The 23288-nt window shown below is 34.8% G+C and overlaps 2 protein-coding genes across 4 annotated transcripts in view; both read left to right on the plus strand.

Annotated features, from left to right (window-relative positions):
- LOC134848076 (aquaporin-like) overlaps window positions 1-21024 on the plus strand; it is a 41387-nt gene extending 20363 nt beyond the window's left edge. Inside the window, exons 2-4 of one of the 2 annotated variants that reach the window (XM_063865416.1) lie at window positions 18020-19005; window positions 19337-19533; window positions 20293-21024. In XM_063865416.1, coding sequence (XP_063721486.1) covers window positions 18681-19005; window positions 19337-19533; window positions 20293-20604 — 834 coding nt within the window. In that variant the 5' untranslated portion in view covers window positions 18020-18680 and the 3' untranslated portion in view covers window positions 20605-21024. Of the gene's footprint in view, window positions 1-17801; window positions 19006-19336; window positions 19534-20292 lie in introns of those variants that run through there. The other variant, XM_063865415.1, reaches the window with a different exon arrangement.
- LOC134848160 (kinesin-like protein KIF11-B) overlaps window positions 1-23288 on the plus strand; it is a 286740-nt gene that overhangs the window by 191676 nt on the left and 71776 nt on the right. The window lies entirely within an intron of this gene.

Raw genomic sequence — 23288 nt, forward strand, 5'->3', positions numbered from 1 at the left:
AGATCCTAGACACTCTCCCACTGTCCATTCAGTTCTGGACCTCCAACGGGTGTGGACGAGGATAGTGTCGGGCGAGCTCTCTCCTGTTGTCACTCTGTTAGTGCGGGTGGGGGTACCGTCGTTGGCGCACAGGAGGTCGTTGTCTGCCATCCACTCCTCAATGCCGTCCCCTCTGCTGTCCTGGGGTTGGTGCAGGTCCCAGAGGTGGGAGTGGGCGTTGACATCCCCTCCGTAGAAGCAGTCGACGCCGGACGGGAGGTTGTCGAGGACGAGCAGTTCCTCAGTGTTTACTTCTCTGTTGGGAGGGATATAGATGTTCGTCACATTGATCCATTTCTTCTTGGAGAGACGGTATCTGGTTGAGCATGATTCCACATTGCCAATTTAGCCATTCCAGCACTTGCGGGACTCAAACGCAACGTCTTCCTTGATGAAGGTCAGCAAACCGCCTCCGACTTTGCCTCCTGGACGATCTACTCTGACGCAACTGTAGCCGTCGATCTGGAGGGTCTTGTCCTTGGCTCTGGGTTTGGACTGCTGGATGATTGCAACGTCTATGTCTAGCTCCTTAACTCTGGTAGCGAGCCCCTGCATCTTCAGTTTAATACCATCTACGTTCCACTGTAAGATGCGAAGGGCTTCCTTGGATGACTTGTCGCCATTACGGGCACGTTCTTCCAGTTCGCTGAAGTCAGGATTGGGGGCGGGTGTGGGTTTATCGCATGCAGCGCAGTCCCAGTCAGCTGCGGCGGCAATGAGATCTACCTCATCTCTGGTGTGACCTTGATTGTTTACACGCGCCTTGTGGAAGAGGCCTCTGCACTTCGGGCACTGGATCCCTGGAATGTTGCTGGCGATTGTCTTCTTGCAGGCTTTGCAGGTTCTCTTCTCAACGGGTTCGGGGAACGGCCTGGGTGAGGCTGCTCGCGTCTCTGCCGGCAATGGTCCTCTTGGCTGGGCTGGTTGGTGCGTAGTGGGAAAGGCACAACCAGATTTCAGGTGAGTAGCTGGAGACATTGCTGCAGCTCTTCTTCAGGTGGCACTGAGTGAAGCAGCTGACTTTCTCGCAGGACAGGGACCGTTGTCTGGCCCTGAAGGCTCTCTTACAGACTGCGCCGTTTGTGGGAAGTGGGGAGGGCACTGTGCTGACCACGGGAGTGGTAGTGCGGCCGCCATGTTCCGTGCACTTCCACTCCTGTGTGGTGCTGTAGCGCGAGACACCGATGCACTCTATCTTCTTGTGGCATCTTGCCGTACAGGTGGTGGTGGCACAGGAGAAGTGGGTCAGACCACTGCGTAGGGTCACACTGCAGTGGTAGCAGTGAGTGGGACTGGGTTGCTTTCGATGTCTCCAGCTTCTAACAAGCGGCAGAGGTCATGTGCTGGAGCCTTGCTTCTGCCTCCCAAAAACCCGGCGATGGGTGAGTTTTCTTCCAGATCGCTGATCTGTCTCGGATAGCGATATCCACTGAAGAAGAAGTTTCGTGTTGAATCCGGCGCACCTCGTAAAGGTACTCCTCTCGGGCCGGAGAGCTGTTGTTGTCTGAAGGCTCACTGGCCAAGGGGAAACATGTGGGTATCACATTGGAAATAGAAGAGGGAGTAGAAGGAGGTTCAAATCTTATTTGGGAGTAGAGAGGTTGAAACGGAGGTTGGGAAAATGTAGATGGCCTGGTTTTGGAGTTGTCAAATTCGTCAGGCGTCTCGAGATCTGAGTTATTAAATTGGGAAACAGTATTATATACCGTGATGTTTGAATTAATATCTGAATCCATGCCGGATGAAGCGTTATCATGAGGTGATTCAGGTGGGGTGAAAGCAAAAAGTAGTATGAGGGGGAGGTTGCTTTGAAGGTTGGCTGGGTAGGAAATTGAGCAATGAAGTGATCCAACTTGGCGGCTCATCGTGGGCTAAAAAGATGGTAGTTCTGAGAACGAAAGTTAGTGGTATGTGGTTGTTCTATAATTTGCTCATATGTGTCTTCTATATTAGATGGTTGGGTTATTATGTGTTGAATTGGGCTTTGTGGGTAATTAGGTCTTGAATATATGAGGTCTGTCAGGGCTATGTTTCTGAAATTCTGAGGTACTAATGATAAAGGATGGTTATGGTTTAGGCTTTGTAATTGTGGTGCCGTAGGCGTTGTGTTCGTATTGTTTTGTGAATCGTCATATGTGTTGGGTGTTGTTGATAGTTTGGTATTGTATTCTTTTTTTGAGCGACTAAAAGTATTTTATTTATTGATGTAGAGAATATTCCAAAACATCCGGCAAAAAGTATGCGTGCTACGCTTGCTTGTTTGTTTACCTATGTGTGTATTGCGCATGATTCTTTTTAGTTGCGAGAAAAGAAATCCAAGAAAAATAAACATTGCGTATAAAATATTTTCAATCTTTCTAAAATGTAGTAAGGCAAGAAGGCAAGAAGTTCGTTTTTCATATTTAAAAAACTAAAAATATTTATTGGTGATATATCTTCTGGTCTGTATTTTTCGCCAATTAAGTAAATGTTATCTTTTATATCTTTAAAATATCCGCTGTAGTCTTGTGCGTAGATGTCTGAAAAGCCTGCTGTTTCTGCAAGTTTGCGTAAGTTTTGATCTATGGATTGTTGTTGTATTGTGTCCATTTTTGAGAGTAATTCTTGAAATTGTTGTGTACGTGTGTGAAATTGTAAATCGATATTTGGATTGCGGGCAAAAGCTCTAATTCTTTCTAGTGAAATTTTTTTAATGGTTGCATAAGTGTAGGGTATGGTGTTAGAAGGTAGTATTTATTTTCGTCAGGATTTAATTGTACTACATTGTGGCTGTTTTCTCATCCGCATGGGACAGCTGTATCCCAAAAATAAGTTCTTCGGGAAAGTGTATCAACCAAATGTACTTTAATTTTACAGAATATTGGGATTCTTTTAAAGCATCTTTTATCTTCAAAAACATTTAAGGGTGATACTTTTTTGGTAAAAGTGTAATACCATAGTAAGTTTCCTTCGTAGTCAATAAAATTTGATCTGTTACCTGATAATAAATATCCTGCATTAGGGATTTTGAGTACTGCTAGTGAAAGTGATTATAGAATTTGTGTTCTTTCAAGTTCGCATAATTGATGCAGTGTTTCAAGTTCTGTTAAAGACATTTCTTGAAAAAGTTCTACTTACTGTATAGTCTAGTTTCATGTCTAGGTGTATGTCATAATGAATTGCGCTAAAATAAGTGTTGTTCATAAGTGATAGTTCCTGTAAACGTGTACTGTCTTTGTCTTGTGGTTTTGTTTTTACACCAGTGTTTCCTGTGTTTTTTTGGGAGGTGTACTGAGATGTATGAATTTTTGTCGCTGGTTGAGTAATGTGTTGCATGGGGATTTATGATGAATTTTCCCGTATTCATGTCGAAACCTTGTTCGTATTCGACAGAAATTTCTGAATATTGCGTTTTATAAAGTGGTTTGTTGCATTAACATGCAAGTCTCGTTTCTGGGTAATTTTGGAAATGTGTCAATTTATTTTCTATAATGTTAAAGATTCTAAATTTATAATTACTCTGTCTGATTTTTTCAGGGCTTACGTCTTCACAAAGGATTAATTCAATAAATTATTTTTGGTGAAATTTTATCATTCTAGCGTGTATTTTTGCTACTTGAAATGTGATACATGTGTCTTCAGGAATTCAAGCAATTGTTGCTTGTGTTCGTGTAGTGAGATCGCAGTATCCTTGGTCATTTTGCAAGGGAATCTGATTCCTTCATAAATTATGGTGTCATCTTTTATATCTCGTGTTAATTGTACTTTTTCAAGTTGTATTTTTCAATCAAAAAACATTATTTCTTGGTATCCTTTATTTTAGTGTCTGCTTTACAATTTGAGGGATTGTTTATTCCAATGTGTAGTATCCAATTTTTATCATGGAGATCGTAAGTTAATCTTTCATGTGCGCCGTGGAATGGAATTTGTTGTCTAGTTTTGTTTGACCTTGGTATCTTTCAAGTTCGGCTTGATGTGCAGAGTCTGGAAAAACTTGAAAGCTTACCAATTTTCTGTTTGTGCCTTTGTTTGATGTAATTTTTAATCAGCCAAGTTCGTTTTTACAATCATCAGGGCTGAGATGTAAAAGTGTTTCAATATTACTTTGGTAAAAAGATTCATGATCTAGTCTATTCTCATTTCAGTTTGAGACTTGAGAACAATTTACTTTCTTTTCGAAAAACGTCGCTGTGAATGTATATCAGGTTAGTGTTGTAGCTGGTGCTTTTGAGTAAAATTTAGCAATTATGTTTGTTGTTTCTATAGCTTGTGGCTCAGATTTGCATTGAGTGACTTGATTTATTGCATAAATATGTAATGTTTTTTGTTCATTTTCCTCACAGTCATAGTGTGTGACAAGTAAATCTTAAGGTCCTGTTCGGGGGGAGGGATTGTTATGATCGGGTTCTGAGAAATTAAGAAAAAAAAGGGTCTGGAAAATTAGTATTTTTAGAAGGTACATGTGTATGATAGTCCTGAGTATGGATTATAAAAAATTGTTTTTCCAATTATCTTTTTTGTGTACCTATCGTATTTGTAGATGATTTCTGTGGTTATAAATCGGGGGGTAAAGATTGAGCTGTTATATTTGAGTGGGCTATGGGTATGGGATGGTTAATTATATGATTTATTTTACGATGATTTCAAAATTTAGTGTCAGATTATCCTGTTTAAATATATGTATGTTATGTTCTTGTATATCTTTGTGGATTTCTTGTCGGTATTGTAATCTGTTTAGTGCCCACTTGTGTAATCTGTTACTTTCGTGATATTGAACAAATAATGGAGGGGGTGCTACGAATATATTCCAGTCTAATCGTAGGGGTATTTTATTGGTTGAATTTTCTCGATATCTAGCGTCGAGATTCGTAGGAAAATTTGGAGGAAATGGTGGTTGTGAGATTTGACTTAAGGAAGGGGTTGAGGGGAATGAAAGTGTTTCTGGTAATGACAAAGTTGTGTCAGATGAAATGTCTATTGGATCTTTCGCTAAATTGGTTCAATTTGAGTGAAAACTTGCGTCATCCAATATGGGAGATGTTCTGTAGTAGCTGGGGGATTAAAAGGATTTTCTCGAATTTGTTCAGATGTAGGGATTGAACCTTAACAATCTGATGGGTTGTTTGATGTGTTTCGTTGTGATGCGGTCAGGGGAGTACTTTGAATTGTACTACTGGAGAGGTCTATAGGATTTGCTATTGGTAAATGAGGTATGTTGAATTGAACTCTGGGGGTTTGCAAATTTCTATTTCGTCCTGGATTTATAATTTGTCTGTATATTTCGAGCGAGTTTTGATTTTGACTTTGGTGTCTTGCTATTTTAAGATCTTGTTGGAGAGGGGTAAAATATTATATACTGGTTTGTATTGTGGTTCGCTTAGAGGTGCTTGGCGAATTACTGGTTCTAGTGGTTCCGACAATTGTGCGTGTCTTTCCTTAAATGTATATGGATTGTCTTGAAAAGAGATGTGTTGTGATGATTGGGGACTATTTGTTTGATTAATTGTTGGTGGTGTTAGAGATTCTTGGGATGTTGTTGGTGAGGACTGGTGTGGGGGTTGTTGATTAGCAATTTTGGAAAAATTTTAAAAATTATTTATTTACGATGAAACATTATGTTTATTGTAATATTCTTCGATGGAAAGAATTAAAAGTATCGTTGCTAATGCGAAAATTATGGCAACTTTTTTTAAATTTATTTGCATATTGTCATTATGAAGGATGTCAAAAATGTGAGAAATATTATAAAAATAAGAAAAACATCTGTTCTAATGAATAGATCTTGGAACATTTTGATAGTTATTGAAAAATCGTACCTGAGGAGGTGGTCAAAGATTTTTGAAAAATTATTGTAGGCTTGGGCTAGAGAATGACAGGTGATGAAAAATTAGCGAAACCTTATCAGGAGGAGGATGAATATTTCTTTGGTATTGGCTATTAGGATTATACAAAGTTTGAAAAAAATTGAAATGATTGAAAAAAACGTTTGAAAGTATATCTTGAATATGGCTGACTGTTTGTGAAAAGAAGCATTTGAAGAAATGATTCGTTCCGTCGAATTATTTTTTTATTTTTGAGGCTAAACTTGAGTGTGGTCGGATTTTTTATTGGTTTTTTGACAAGTGGGTTGGGTTTCCGCAATTTTTGGTGAAGGGAAGCTTTGAGGGCTCTTAAAGATCTTCCTAGTTTTGTTATTATTTATTGGATGGTTGGGGGTAACTAAGAAATATTCGTACTTTAGGCTAAATGATTATGTCCATTTTCTTTTAATTTTTTTTATTTGAGGGAGTTTTGAGGTCTAAGTTGGGACAATATTGTTGATCTTTGTTCTACTTGATAGGGGAGGGTTGTAATACTAAGATTTTGTTTATTTCAGGTGTCAATTTTTAGCGGTTTGCTTATTTCTGACCTGGAGATCTTTTAGTTATAGTTGGAGATACGCTTGAAGGTGATTGTTCGTCGGCTAAAGAAGTCGTGTCAAAAATAAAGGTGATGATTCGGAAAGGTTCTTATTGGCTGAATTTGAACTAGTTTGTTCAAGTGCTTTTCAGCATGAATTTTGAGAAAATTTACGGGTGTTTAAAAGATCTTTCAAGATGTGAAATTGTTGACTAATTTTAAAGTGGTTTCTGAAATTCAACTTTCTTTAATATTTTAGGTTGTGGAATGATTGTTATATAATCTTTTCGTGGCTGATTTCGAAGTCGCGATGATTGTCTATGTTGAGATTTTTCTTTTTGTTCTTGTGGTAGATTTTTCTTCTAATTTTTGATTTTTTCTTTCTGTTTGAGTTATATTTTGTTGTCTAAATTTTCAGATGTTTGTTTGTTAAGTTCTATTTTATTTTTTTGTTCTAATGGTTTTTGTATAGAATTTATATCAGTGCTTTAATTTTGTTTGTAATCGGAATTTTTGTGAATAACTTTGAGTCTTGTAAAGCAATAGAATTGAGTCAGTTCGCGAAGAGCGTTTTCTTTCGGATAATAAGGTGAACAATTGCTCCGGTGTTGAACAATTTTCTTTTTTGTTTAGGTCTAAAAGTTTGTATGTTACATCAGTGGGTTTATCATATATTTGATATGGTCCTTCTCGGAGTGGTTGTATTTTTTTAGAAATTCTTTTTTGTGTTGAAAAATTTGGAATTAAAACGTATATTCCGATTTTTAAGTTTGTAGCTGTTGTGAATCGAGAATTTATTTGGGACTTAATAATTCGTCTCAATAACTTTTTTGTTTTTTTTTGATAAATTTCATTAAGTTTTTTATCTCTATTTAAAATCCATTCGGCGTGTGTACCCGAAGCTATTTTTAAATTTTGTGGATGATGAAAGTTATCTTCATCGTGGGTATGTAGTGGTAGATTATAACCTATTGATTCTTTAGTGGGTTGACAATGACCTTGTGTTTTTTTGATGAATTTGCTGTGAACATTATCGGTTCTCGTGGTTTTGATTGAAAACCTTTTCAAAGGATGACAGTCCTAAAGTTGTTGTGATTTGTGAATTATAAGATAAGGGGAGTAGTTTTACATCTGTTGACCATTCAGTATATCGTGTGTCATTTCCGTTAATGATACATCTGAGATATTCTTGTAATGAACTGTTCATTCCTTCGACTAATCCATTAGTCCAGGGTGCACGAGATGTTCGTGGTTTGTTTTTAATATTATATAAGAGGCATAGTGTGATAATTTCGTTGTTTGAAAATTCAGTGCCATTGTTTGTAACAAGGATTTCGGGTAATCCGAATTTTGCTATCCAGTGTTCATAAAGTGTTGTATATTCATAATAAGCATTACAATGGGGTACTGGGTTAAGTGCTACGTAGTGTGTAAACGCGTCGACTATGACCATTATATATGAGTTGCCTTCTGAGGATGGCGATATTGGTCCTTTTGTATCAAATGAAATTCTGTGATTGAAGTATAGACTTTGTCCTTAAAAATCTTGTTTTTCTGCAATTTGTTTTTGGTTTGGGTATGGTTTTTTTAATTGGCAGGTTATGCAATCATTGCATAAAATTTTAATCCAAATTGGTGCATTGGGAAAGTAAAATTTCTGAATGAAATTGGAGTATGTTTTTCTGATCCTGAGTGTCCTTTAGTGTGTAATGAGTGGGAAGTATGAAAAGCAATAAGCATCACACTTCAAGGTAGACAGGGTATTTTGAGATCAGATGTTTGGTATTCTAAAATATCTGTATTCTCGTTGATAGAGGTATTATTAAATTTTCTGAAATAACTAAGAAGGGTTTTATTTCCTAGAATGGTGACATCGACTTTAATTGGGTTGATTTTATATTTGTGCCAATATTTTAATTTTCTTATAAGTGGGTCAAGGTTTTGACGTTTCTGTAACTATTCGAGTGTTATTTTTCTGTTATTGGGAGGAAAATGTTTTCCATTTCTATTGTTGATAGACGTATTGTATCTAGAGGGTCATGGAGGTTAAAGACTTGGTTTATTGTATATTCTGAGTCATTATTTGGTGGGCCTGATAAATTTATATTATCAGTTAGGTTTTCTTTTTCTAATAAAAGGAATAGATCTATTTTGTATGATTTTTTTTTATTGGTTTTTCGTTGTGTATTGATTTTAATCAATGATGAATATGGTATTGGTTTAAATGTAGATTTTCATAGTAGATCTACTTCGTAGCGATTGTTTTGATCATCTAAATATAGTGGAAAATGTTGTAGATTATTAATCTGTGATTGGTTTATGTCAATTTTTACTGCATACTTGCATTGTAATTTTGGTGAAGTTTCATTTTTTGCAAGGAAAAACTTAAATTTTGTGGTATTTGGACTGTCGTTTTCCTTGTTAATAATTCAGGTGGTGTATTCCTACTAAGAGTATCGGGTAGTACGAGGTTTTTTCCTGCTGTCCAAACTATGTGTAAAATTGGGAACTTCATTAAAATTAGTTGAAATCTATAAACTCTATGGTTTGGGTTTGATTTTTTTGTGAAAAGCAAAATTATGGGTTTATGATCTGTAAATAAAACTGTTGGATGTTTTGATCCAAGTATTGAAAATTCATATTCTCTGAGTGTATATATTATGGCTATGCATTCTCTCATAAGGGTAGAGAGTCTAAGTTCAGCTTGTGTGAATATTCTTGAATTTGTTGAAATGAGGTTTATTTTATTTGGTCCGTTATGAGATTGTAATAATGCTGCACCGATGCCAAAATTAGAGGCGTCGCACATGGCATAAAATGATTGGTCTACGTATTTACTTAAGAAAATTAAAATTCCAAGAAATTCTTGTATTTTCTTTTTATTGGACGGTGGTTGAAGGTTTTGGATTGCTTCTATGCGAGATTTTAATGGAGTTATACTGTTTTTTTCTATAATATCTCCTAGAAAACTTACACGTGTTAGAAAAAAAATTGATTTATCCGGGGCTGCTTTCATGTTTTTGTAAAGTAATATCTGATGATATTTTTCTAAGACAATGAACATTTCGTCTTTTGTTTGTGATTGCATAAAAACATCGTCTAAGTACGTGATTGCATTTTTATTGAATGTGAGTGGTCGGAAAATTTTACTCATTAATGCTCAGAATGCTGCTGGTCCCATGGAAATTCAATAGAATAATCCAATGAATTCATATTGCTGATTTCCAATAACGAATTAAGTTAATAGTCGTGATTGTTTGTCTAACGGCCTTTAATTATATGCACTATTCATATCTGCTGTTGTGAAATATTTAGCGTTTATTTTTGTGAGAATTACTTGCTTTGGTTCATTAGGCCAATTACATTTAGATTCATTATTGAGTGAATTGAGGTATCTTGCGTCTAGAACTATTTTCAATGATTCTCTTTTTGCTAAAAAGATAATGGGGTTTATAAATGTGTTACTTTTTGGCTGTTCTTCTTTATTTACTGGAGAAATGCGTTCATATTGTTCTTGTATTTCCAGTAATCGGCTAACCTTGTCTTGTAAGTGAATTGGGACTTTACTTGCTCGTTGTTTTTTGAAAACTGCATCAGGCTTTAGAGGTAAATGTAGTGGTGAATTTACTTTTCCAACATCAAATTTAGATGTTGCGTAATTTTTTGGGGTATTTCAATAGTAAATCAATTAATTGTTCAAGTTCTTTTTGTGTTATCTGAGAGTGTTAAAAATTGAAAATTGTTAAGAATTTTTGTTGTTCTTCTGTGCATTTTGATTTTTGAAATGTTGGTTTAAAGTAAGGTGATTTTGCGAAATAATCTCTGTTTCGTTTTTCATTACCTATTATTTTATTTATTGATAATTCTTCGTCAAGTGACATATAGTTAATAGTTGTAAAATATTATTTACTCTATACGCTACTTCCTTTGTGGGAGAAATTGTTGCGTTAGTTTCACAATAACCTAAGAGTTCTAGAGGTTGGGTTATTTTATTTAGAGAACTGTTATATACATGTAAAGAAATCATTCCTGAGTTTGAGTTTTTCATGTATTTTACAGATGAAATTGTTACTCGAAGAATTTATGAATTGGTTTGAATTCAAGGTCAGACATATGGAGATGTTGTTTATTTTGTTTCCTATCGTATTGGTGAATTTGTTTGATTGAAAAATTATAAATATAACCTGCTAGTGGTTTCAGGTGTTTCCGCTCTCGATTGTATATAGGGTAAAACTTGGAGAAAAATGGTGGTTGTTTGTTTATTCTTTGAAAAAATGTTAAAACTGTGTTTTTCTTTCTTGTGTATTTATGTTTCATATGAATTCTGATGTTTAAGATATTTATAGTTGGTATATTTTTTGTAAAAAAATTGTATTCCAATGATATTATGTTTAATATCTGTGATGTGGAAAGTTTGTTTAAATGGTTTGCTCATAAGTTTATTCTGTTCCATTGTTCGAGTGAGAACTAGGAAAAGTTGAATTTTTCCATACTTTGTTAAGGTTGATCTTGGTGCTGTTGCTAGCCTGCTTGTTGTTTTAAAGGGTATTAATTTTGGATGTAAAATTTTTATTTCAATCCAAGTGGAGATGTTGATGATGTTTGATTCCGCTCCGGAATCTATTAAAAAACCAATTTCAAGGTCTGGTGTTTGAAGTTCTTTGCATTTTGGACTTTCTAAAAGGAGTGGGATTGTCCGAAATGTTTCTTTTGGTTATTGCGTTTCTTTAGGTATATTTTGGTAATTGTTATTTGTGCCTGAACATTCTGAGGGTTTTTCTTCTTTCATTTCTTCTACTATTTTTTCTATTTTCTTTTTACTGCTTATAGGTCTTGTATAATAATTTAAGAGGAAGTGATCATGATTTTGATAGATATGGCAATGTATTGGTTGTTCGTATATGATAGGTTTGTAGTCATTTTCAACAAGTATCATGTTTTTGAAATTGCATTGTCTGTGTCACTTTCACTGTCTATGGATTCGCAATTTATGTGATTTAATTGCAATTCTGTGCTTTCGGTATTATCAAAATCAGGGCGTCTGGTTGAGTTTCTTCAGTTGTTTGTACTTGATTGATTTACTTTTGATGTTTAGGTGTACTACTTCTATAATTTTGTTGTGAATTTTGATAACGTGTGTTATTCCTATGTGGTGATTGAGAGTAGTTTTTTTGTCTGTTGTTATAACTTGAATTTCTGTTCTGTGAATTGTCGCGTGCTCTACTTTGATAGTTATTATATTTTGATCTATGATTGTTTGATCTGTTGTTAGAATAATCGCGTGATCTATTATTTTGATATTTATGATTTCGATCATTTGAATAGTTTCTAATCCTCTCGTTGGAATAATGTCTGTTTCTAATATATCAAGAGATTCTAGATCGATCATTTGAATAAAATTTATTTCTAGAATTTGAATGGGAATTGGTATGAAACGAAAATTCAGGTCGGTTTGAATTGAGCTTGAATAGTTATTTCGTTACTGATTATTTGGACTGTTTGATCGACTATATCTGTTTTGTGAGAAATTTCGTGAATATCTTTGGTCTGGTGATCGTCCTCGATAATTCGGATTAGAAGGTGATTGTCGTTTAGAGTAATTTGAGTTATTTGGAAGTGGTTTTCCTGAACTATTAATACTATGAAAATTTTTGTTGGGTAAATTTTGATCTTTTTCATAAACTGATGAAATGATTTTATTGGTTCTCTTTAATTTTGTGGTTTGTTTTGATTGTCTTGTTGTTTTTGTCTGCATTTGGTAATGCTGTGTCCGTATCTTTGGCAATAATTGCATCATTTTTTGAATGATGGCTTACCTTTAAAATTTGGGTTTTTCTCGTAGATGTTTAAGTTTTTACTGATTTTTTCAGATAATTCTGTATCGGAGTCATGAATATGATTTATTTGTGAAGTAGTGGTTTGGATGTTGTTGACATATTGTAGCTGTTTCAGTTTTTTCTAATTTCATAGTGATTTCTGCTTATTCTAGTTTATCTACTAGTTTCCAGAGGTCTAAATCTGGTTCTCGGATTGAGGAAGGATGTGATGCTCTCTTTTTCATTGCTCTTTTTCAAAATTGAGGTGTTAGAGTCATCAGTGAGATTTCTGTCATCTTTGTGTTTTTATAATCATGAGTTTTGAGTGAATATGCTTTTCGGACTAATGTTTCAATTCTTACTCCAAGTTCCTTAATTGTTTCATTTGGTGGTATAGGAATTTCATTGCATAAAACTCTTTGATGTCGTTTATTTCTTTCAGAATCAAACAATTTTGAGAATTCTTGCGTGAATCTTTTCCACTCTGGTTTTCTATCGGGTAAACTGAAAACCAATTTTGGGCTGCGCCGTCAAGTGTGGTTTGGGTTAAGGCTGTGCGTCTATGTATCCAATTTTGATGAAGCGGCGTATTTACTGGTTCAGGTCGTATATTTAAAATTTATTTGCTGTGACTGCATTTAGATAATCTTCTACAGAGTAATCAGGATCTGTGCCTGTAAATACCATTAGTGGCTTATTCGATGATATTGATGATCCACCCAGTAGGTAAGGATTCATCGTCATTTGTAGTGATTCTGCGGCATTTGTTATTTGAAAAAATTTGTAAGTTGGCTTTTTGTTGTTTCATGTTGTTGTAAATAATATGGCAATGGGATTTCGTTATGCAATTGAGTTGGTTGGTAAGACTGTGTATTGACTGGGTTTTGTGGTTGAAAATTTTTTTTGTATGATGTTGGATTATTTCTAGATTGTCGTATTTGTTCATCTCGTGTGTATGGTTCAAAAATATCTGGTTGATCAATACTGTAAGAACGAGGTCTTTGGCTTAACTAAAATTGTTGATGATTTTGATTATAATATTTCTCATCATCTGATGGAAAATAATTAGCTGTATAATAAGGAGGTTGATTTCTACTATGGTAGCTAATTGTATTATTTTTATTTTGCTGGAAAAATGGGTAATTTTCACTTTGATCTTGTGAAGATCGTAGTTGATCATTAAAAATTACTGAGTTTGAAGTTGGTTGTGGTATATTTTGACATTGTGAGTATGAGTAGTGCTGAGTGTTCATATTAAAAGGTTTTGTTGTTTTTGATCTATTTACATAATTATAATTATGTTCTGCGAAATTATTTCTATGTGATGTTTTTTGTTTATATGATGGCTTTGTTACTGGTCGAAACGTTTGGTAATCTATTTATTAGTATTTTTGAGCAAGAGAGGATTTTACGTTGGATTGTATAATTGTTTGTTGTAACGTTGGGTTTTTTGGTTTTCGAGTTGTAAAATTGGGTTGAATAGGTGAAATGCTTTGTTGTGCTTCTGTTGTTGTTATTGTTTCAAATATTTCTTCATTTACGAAATGTTATGGGGTTTGTACATCTTGTTGTATAAGGTTTCTTGTTCCGTTTAAGTTGTCTTGATCTATGAAAGTAGAGTTTAGACTATGATTTCCTGCTCCTTTGGGAAAGAACGAATTATAGTTTAAAGGTGTTGCGTCAGTTGTAATCGGTTTTCTTCAACATAATCTTTGTGAATAGAGATTGTGCTTATTGCTTGGCTTGATATATTTGTTGGTATATCAATATACGATTCATGGGACCATTCAGGGCCCCAAACATAATCTGTTTGTTCTGCTAATATGGTTTCGTGATCTGTATTTTGTGGTCTAAAATTTTTTCCTGCTAGTGCGATAAGATCAATATTATGAACAAAATAATCGATTATGAACCATGCCAAAATTTTTTGTAATTTGCGTTTAACGTGTTGTATTATTTAGTTACTAGTTAGGTTTTCACTGATTGTATTTAAAATTTTGAAAATGAATGTATTTCTTGGCGTACGGTTGTATGTCGCAATTTTTGAGTTGGTGAATCGCCTTGAGGTTCTTTCAATTCTAATATAGATAAATAGTTATAGATAAGTGAAAATACATCGTTTGTGAATATTGAATTTGCTCTTTGTGAATTTTGATGTTGTATATTTTTTATGTATTCTGTAATAACTTTTGAAAATTCAGTATCTACGTCATCAGTTTGAATGAGATATTTGTCATCAAATGAGTTTGGTGAACTGATTTCTGTTGTGTAGATTCCATATTGTGATGTGAGACTACACATGCCTTTGAGATAGTGGTCAAGAATTTGTCCTTTTATTTTTACATCGGGAAATTTTTTCGTGCATGGACTATCTCTTTTTTCGAATAAATTTATGATTATATATTGGCAAAACTGCACCTGTCCTCGAGCTTCAGCTTGTGGATGTATTCAAAATGGGAGTGTTGAATCTTCTAGGTTTTCTTCATTTCGAATCATTTTTGTGTTGTATCACTGTTAGCGTGTAATTTTCAATGTGTCTTATTGGTTGATTCCAATGGTACAGACGTATTGGTTTGTTTATAAATGACTTTTATTTTCTACGTTTTCCTTTTATTGATGCTGGTGACATGTTTTCTGAGTCAGAAAAGTATATTTGATGGTCATTTTGATGGTTTTTGTTTAATGAATCTTTTAAATTGTGGAGTTCTTGTATTGCGCTTGTTTCTGATTTTGAGACTGCGTTTCTTCCTTTTGAAAATAGTTTCCTTATAAATTGTTTTTGTTTGTTAATAACTTTCTTTCATAGTGTTTGTCTTTTTGTTCTTATGTTTCCTACTGTTTGTCTGTGTGGTGTGATTACGGGGTCGTATCTTTCGTCGTTAGTTATACAGTTTTGTAATATAAGTGCTTGTTTGTTTACTAAATTAACTCATGACTTAAGGTTTAGGATGATGGATGCAATATTGGGATTAGCGATTTCTAGTGTCTTGAACTGTTAGTTCTTACGATATTTTTTGGGCTTAGCTTAACTTAGAGCGTATTTGTCGGGTTTGAGAGAAAAGCATATATCGATTCGTGAGAATGATTTTTACTTTATCGTGAAAATTTCTAAGTTAAGATAGACTTACCTAATCTTACATAGAGGTTGTGATTTGTGATCTAGGGTTGGAGAATAGTAAATCGATCCTCGAGGCTCAGGTATAATTAGAACGCAAGTAGTTCGTTAGATACTATTTTATCTAAGTTTAAATGTTTTAGCTTGGGTCATTTAAGAGGAATGGGATCAAGTGAAGGATGAGTAACCTAAATTCTTCACTGTTTATCCTAATTAGAATGGTTAGCTTTTTGAAAAATTTCTGTTAATTCTGGGTCTTAAATAAAGGTTGGGTAGTGAACCGACGTTTGAGGTCGTTAGACACTAATTATTATGGGAGGGGCAGAACAAAATTGTTCTATATGATCCAAGTATAAGCCTTGATGATCAGAAATTTAGGTTTACTTTAATTTAATTTGAAGATCCAAGGTAAGCCTTGATGATCTGCTATTTGAAATGAAATTAATTTAAGTGAAAACAAGGATAAGCCTTCATAGTTTTTCGATAAAAATTTAATTTAAAAAGGTTAAGTTTTTAGTTTTGATGCTTGTTAGTTTTTGAGATTTGCTGTTATGTTTTAGGTGACAAAGCTGGGATGAACTAATTTTTGTACTTTTATATACAATAAATATATTTTTTTCAAGATGTTTTTTTATTTACTGCAGATTTTTCAAGAAGAACGACTAGTGTTGTTTTTATCGGTCGTTATTGTATAATTATTAGGTTTAGCGCCATGAAAATTCTTTGAAGATGTTTCTTCAAAATTTTATATTAGTAAGTGAAAATTTAAATTTACTGCTGGAAGTAATCTATTTATAAAAGTTTGATCTGGTTTTTGTTGTACAATCATGAAATCGATTTGTAGATTTCTTTCTAGTCGTACGTCGTCTCTTGTCCGAGGTCTTCTTTCAATACCGCGTAGTTCTTGTATTGTTCGGAAAATTGGCTCCGATCTATTTAATCGTAGAGACATTTCTACTAAATTTTTGTCAAATAACGTTTTTTCAAATTTTGTTTTTGTCTAATTCTAATCTATTGTTCTGGTTAATGTTTCTAATCTAAGTTGGTTAAGGTCTTGTTCGAGACTTTTGGTCGCACCAGATGAGTTTATATGTCATTTGGTAAACTCATAGAGTAATTTCAGATAAGATACACCGCCTGCTAGTCACGCTATCTTATTTTCGGCCGGACAGATTCGTGCAGCTTCTTAGTCTAATACCAATCTTAATCTTACTCTCATATCTCCTAGTATCAATAGATCTAGTGTACACCGGTTTATGCGAGTTAGTTTCCAGAATGAGAACAACTGTATTCTAAGTTTAATTCAAATTGCTCTGGTGCTGAAACTACAAATAAGTGGGTCGTTTGTTTGATGGAGTTTGATTGGTAATTATTCAATATTTTATAGAGATAAAATATCAGAATAATATCCAAAAATAAATTCTAGTTTAGATCTGGTTCAAGCACTAAAAAACGGTAAAAACTGAAGTATAACACGTGAAAGAATAGCAGGTTTTTTCTCGTGTTTTTTTGCAATTTTGACGGGAGCTTTCTGTGCTAATTAGACAGTAAACAACTATTATTAGTTCTTTTGCATAAGTGTACTTTCATGAGTACTGTTATCAAAAACTTTCAAAGCGTCTCCAAAGGTCCGCGACTTGTTTCCAGACTTTCGCGAAAAATTTCTGTCATGTCCAGATTTTTGCGAGTGAAAAATTCTGCAGCGGCTTTCGGGGTCAAAGAGTAGACTTAAGAGACCCTGCAAAGGGCGAGACCGGTGCGACCCGAAATGAAGCGGTGCGACCGGCGCAAACAAACTTTAAACTTTTAGACTTTCGGCCAATTTTAGACTTTCGCGACCAATATTGAGATTCTTTTCGGTCGTGAATTTCGCAAGAAAGGTGGAGACAGCGCGGCCGGTGCGACTCGACAGGCAACGGCGCGACAAATTTTGATCATTGCCCGACTATCGTCACTTACCAAAAAGATCCGTCGCGATTATCGCGAAAGTGGCGCTGTGGATCGCGAGAGTCAGGACATACAAAACTTCGTCGCAAAATCTGGACACAAAATTGCGAAAATCTGGAAAATGTTTGTATGTACTTTCGCAACTGCAACTTAATGCCATTTCGCAACAACAACTTTAGGATCTGACAAAACTGTGGCCTCGACCTGGGTTTTAGATATTTGTTTCCCTTAGTGTTTGTATCAGTTTCGTTTTTCCTGTTTAACTGTATCGCATTATTGTTTTTCACCAAATCATCCATTTCAAATCATCCACTTGCTTATTTATTTTGACTAAAAACTATAAGACTAGCTGCATACATAAAGAAGGCTTCAAAAAATCTGCCCCTTTTTTGACCAATTTTATCAACAGGAGCATCAATTTGCTACGTTATACAGCACGCGAACTGTTCGCTGAAAAGATAATTTGCCCCTACTTATTCCCCCATTGTTGGAAGGGAAAAAGGAACCATTCTATCAAAGAGACGCGTGTGCGTAAATATGGTTGGCTTGCTACCATTCAAAATACAGGTAAATGGTAGCAGAAATATTGAGCTACGAAAAAACGACCAACAAATCGACATATATAAAAGACTACTTCAGTAATAAATGCTTATAGTATTGTTCAACTCGCTTAGACTATCCATTAAAATTGAAAATAACTGTGCTTGAATTCAATGTACTTCAGTTTGATACCCTAAGTCACTTTGAAAAATTAATAACACTTGGCCAGCATGAAAATTATTCGTAAATTATGGACATCTGTAAATATTCACCGTTTTTAATCTTCTGTTTGAGAAACATCGACAAAAAAAATTTATTTGTCTAATATTGAAGTTTGCCTGATTAACAGCCTTTAGATATAGCTAGAGCTAGGCTATTTGGTAATAAACACAAAATAAAACACCGTTTTCATATTGCACCATTATTTCGCCATATTTTCTTGATTTATCTGTTATTGTTAATCTTGCAGTTCTAGTCAAAACGAAATTAGAGAAAACACGAGATTGTATCAGCACTGAGTTATTACCACCATGTGATTTATCTCCTGATTTCGAAATTGAATTCAACCATTTCCCCTGATTTTCTACGAATTCAATTATTACTTAGAGTGTTACAGAAATTACTAAGCAAATTGGAAAAGCTCTTTTAGTGACAGAAAACGCCGTGATATCTTAGCTACAACAAATAGTCAGAATTGAAAAAAAAGCTGTTTCTTTTTTGTAGCTGCGAGTTTAGAGAAACTCTTTGATTGTCGCAGCTAAAACGCCGAATACTGATTTGTTATCTTTATTATTGTCAATTATTTTTTTATTTAAAAAATGCGACGGTGCTTCTAAAAACTTGCAATGACTCTGTACAGGAAAGACGTTATAACCGAAAACTCCGAGCATCATTGCTCATTTTCAGTTAAAAAATTATCACTTTGGAAAGCAGTTGCTTGTGAGTTTTTCGGTTCCTTCATGTTAGTTTTCATAGGCAGTTTGCCCCTTCTTTGTGACAACAACTGGATCGTTTCTGGAGTGTGTTTCGCCGGAGTTTTGGTCACGCTGATTCATATTATTGGGCCTACTTCGGGGTGTAATGTTAGCCCGGCTGTCACTTTGGCTTTTGTGGCTGTGAGGCGATTGCACCCTATAAAAGGATGTCTCTACTTCATTGCACAAATGTTGGGTGAGTTTCTGTTATGTGAAGCAATCTTTGCTCTCTTCATCAAATCTTTAAAAGTCTTGAGAAGGTCTTTGAAAAAAATCTAGGAAAAATTTACAAGACCGTGACAAGAACCATGAAGGTTGCTAAAAAAATTGTTAAAAATCTTGACACAAAAACAAATATCTTACAGATATAATATTCCAAAGTATGAAGATTTTAAGACTTTTGGTATGAGATTCACTTTATCTCCAAGGCCCCACAGCCTTGATATTGAACACTGATGACCTTACTAAACCAATGCAAATAAGACAAGACGGTTGCTCGAACTTGGCACCGAAGACAATGATTTTAGGCGCTATTGCTGGAGCCGGTTACCTCTATTTGGCAGCCCCTTCGGACTGGACGAAGAAGTATCAGCTGGGTTTGACCTCGTTTGACCCCGAGGAGGTCAACTGGGTTCAAGCTGTGCAGATTGAGTCAGCTGCTACTCTGCTGCTTGTGTTGTTGATGCTCGTCATTTCAGATCCAGATGAAAACAGAGAATTTGAGGTATTCATTTGTAAGATCAAGTTAACATCCTCCACTCCCCCCCCCCCACCGAGTTAGAGCAAGTTAAGAGTTAAGATCCTCCACCCCAGCGTTCAATATAAATTAAATTTGCTAGCGCTGCGAGTAAAAAGCTCAATTCTGATTGGCTGAAAATTCCCACTTAGAACCAAGTTCTAAGCTAACATCCTCCCCCCTAAACGTGTTTGGGGGGAGGATGTTAGCTTGGTCCTATTTGGGATTTCTTCAGCTATTTCCTCATGCGGCTTGCTAAAAAGTCCGTATATGCTAAATATTTCTTTAATTCTTTTACTTACACTTTATTTGTTTCTTTCATAGGGGGGTTATTCAATATAAAATTCGTTCGATTTATCTAAGTTTTATTACAATTAGTCGCCTTTTAATGTACGACACAGTAGATTTCTCAGGGATTCGACCCCCTCAACAACCAAAGAATCCCAATTTCTTTTTATTTTAATGACATCCATTTTCGGCCGACCAAACCTTAAATTTTTCTAAAGGCGCATCCGGTGCCAATGTAAACTAAATTTGAAGGAAGAGCGCACCAAAAAAAATGTTTGGCCAAAATTAGCAAAAAGCGCCTAAAAATGGTATGTTTGATTTGTTTTTTTATTTTTGAAAAAAAAAGCTCCCAGCAGGAAAGAGTAAACTTTTTCATCTTAATTTTGTGGCGGTCAAGGTTTTTCGTGCACTTATTTTTTTTTGTTCCAGCCGATACTTTGTTAACCGGCTTTTTTTCAGGGATTCCCCGCTTTGTCTAGTGGCTTAGCATTGATATCTTGTTTCTATGCTGCTTACCCCTACACGGGAGCAAGTCTCAACCCCGCCCGCTCTTTTGGACCCGCCCTTCTGACTCTCAATTTCAAGCAACAATGGGTCTACTGGATCGGCCCTTTAACAGGATCTCTTCTGGGGGTTGTCATCTATAAAATGCTTCTGGTCAAAGGAGTTCCCCGGTGCAGTTCAAAAGAGAGAAGTGTTAGCCTAGGAGGCGAATCAGAGGATCCCAACGTCGAGGAGCAGCAACCGAGGAGGATCCGTCCCGAAGCTTAAGAAACTGATTAACCTTTTCGAATTGTATAATTAAATCCCAGCGCATAAACTATATGAGTTTTCCTGAATAGTGAAACACCTCAACCTCAAAAACATCACAAGAAAAGAACCGAACCCTACTTTTTGAAGCTGATCTTTCGCTGTTTTACTGCGCTTTTCGACTGATTGAAATTTAAATTACTTTTTTTTAGTTTGCAACAAGCACACTTTACGGCAGTATAAATTCAATTCCGTTTTATAACTGTTCTGCGAAAACTAAAAAACACAAAAATCTCACAAAAAGAGAGCAGGCTTTCGACATGGAAAAGACGGTGTTTCCTAGGCTACGTAGCCTTTTTTGGCGAGTTCCTGATGCACGGAGGGGGCTTTTTTCATGTGCGAAGGACTGAATGCGCGAAAATTCTCTACCAACAAACGCTCTCTGGCTGAATTTATTGCTTATTTTGTTATGAATAATGAATTCTGATAGCTTGACCTAATTTTCGCTCATTCGGTCCTTCGCGCATTCGGGATTCCCCCATGAAAGAAGGTTTGATTGGGCTAAAATTTTCCAATAACCAAGAAGGTTTGTTGTCGTTTTTTGGCACTTGGATATTCATTTTGGAAGCTTTAATTTAAATTGGAGATTTCACGGCTTTTGTAGTCTTTCATGTTCTTTTGGTCATGAAATCTAACATGTGAAGGTATGTTGGAGCAAACTAAAAGGTTTCCATGCTCTGTGGATTTTTTCTCGGTCTTCTTTCTCGGCTTTTATTTCAGAATTGAAACTGTTTTCTTAGTCAATTTCACTTTCGGAAACTAACAAAAGTTCAATATAAAGCTATGATAACATAAGAGATTGAAATGTTAATTTTATATGTTAATAAGTGGTGAAAACATTCAAATATTTAGCATTTTAGTTTTTACAAGCACTCTTTGCCCCTCATAAAACCACTCGTGTACAAACCTCCCATTTTTTTCTCAGAAAAAGCCGAAGTTATTACAATGCATATTGATTGAAATTTAATACCAAAAAATTTATCCAAAAATGATTTTATGAGCAAATGATAATAATTTAAAAGCCATTTAATACAATTTTTTAGCTGTTTTTTTTTACCTTGCTAAAATATTCAATTTTAAATTTGGTTAAACAAAATGTTTCTGGGCTACAGCAGATCATGGGGTAAAAAAAGGTACGGTGCACTGTCCAATAGTTTTCGTATTGTATATTAACAATTTTTCGGAGTAAATTGTGAAATCACGTTCAAAGTGTTCAGTTTGCGGATGTAATTTAGTTTTTTTTTGGAAAAAGACGCCCGTTTTGAAGTTTAACAAAACAGATACATTAAAGTCTGTATCGCCATTTTTATATCCGAAAATGAATTCATGATTAATGCAGACAAAATCTATATAATCAGATTTAACAAAAACACAGAATCATTAAAAAGTGTCTCTCAGCAAAATTAGGTCAAATTACATCGTACGGCATAAATTGCCGTTAATGTGATGTGTTACTTAACTGAAATCCTTATTTTTTCCCATCTTACTTTAAGTGGAATACTTTGTAGCAGGTAAAAACAAGAAAATGTCAGTCGTCTGAAACAACAAATGAACTGGGGAATGAAAGTCTGCTTCATGAATAAAAAGGTTACAGATGTTGAGATTTGCATTCGAAAAACAAAATACTCCCTGCAAAAATATTTTAAATAAAAAAAATTTTGCTCAAAAATTTTGATCTGCTTACTGAGAACACAAATCCTTTAACTAAATACAAAAAAAACAAGCTAAAAGTCGTGCAGAACCATAAAAAGACTTTATACAATAAATCGAAAAAAATAAGTACTGGTCAGGTTTGTGGAATTTACGCATCATATTGTTTGATTGCTATAATATGTGCCAAGAAATGGAGTAGTTGATTTATGAGTTTGATACAAATAAGAAGAAAAACAAACTCGAAGTTGATAAATATTCAATACATTTTAATGAACAAAAAGAAATATATAACTCTCACATTTACCTTATAAACATTCATTATGATATTGTTTAGAAGTCACCCTGTGTTGAATTAATCTACTTAGCTGATTTGTAAACTCTATCAAAAAGCATGTATTTTGCAAAAAGCAACTTCCGGGCTTACATGCTTGTCAAAAATTTTTAAAATTTTTTAAAAAATCCCGTCAAATTTATTGGTTTTTTCACAAATAATCATAAGAGCATGTGATAGGCAAAATTTTTCAGTTTGATCAAATTTACGCAATTAAAACGAAAAACCAGTCACACGCGGTCGTTATCTGTTTTATTCAATATTTTCAACAAAGGGTAGATGTTAAAATTGAAAGTAAGATGAAAGTAAAATCAATAAGAAAACCTACTGTTTTTCAAATGAGGTAATTCTCGTACTCGAGTTCGCACGTTTCTTAAACTCATGCTCGCATTCTATTTCAAGGTCACAATAATAACATGACCTCTGAACATGCTCAGCCATTCAACATATCTTGGCACAAAGCCGTAATCGCTGAGTAAGGTCGTCATGTTTTGTTGATTCTTTTACGAAAACTTCTTTTAAAAAGACTGTATTATGATCCAATTAGTTCTCTTTAAATAATTTTATTAACAGATTAACAAAGTTTCAGCCCTGTATTTTGCAGGCAGGGTTGAAATTTGATAAACCGTAAATGAAATTAAGGAAATGAGCGGCTTTTCAG

The sequence above is a fragment of the Symsagittifera roscoffensis genome, chromosome 6, assembly GCF_963678635.1.
Source record: "Symsagittifera roscoffensis chromosome 6, txSymRosc1.1, whole genome shotgun sequence".
In the NCBI taxonomy this organism is placed as follows: domain Eukaryota; kingdom Metazoa; phylum Xenacoelomorpha; order Acoela; family Convolutidae; genus Symsagittifera; species Symsagittifera roscoffensis.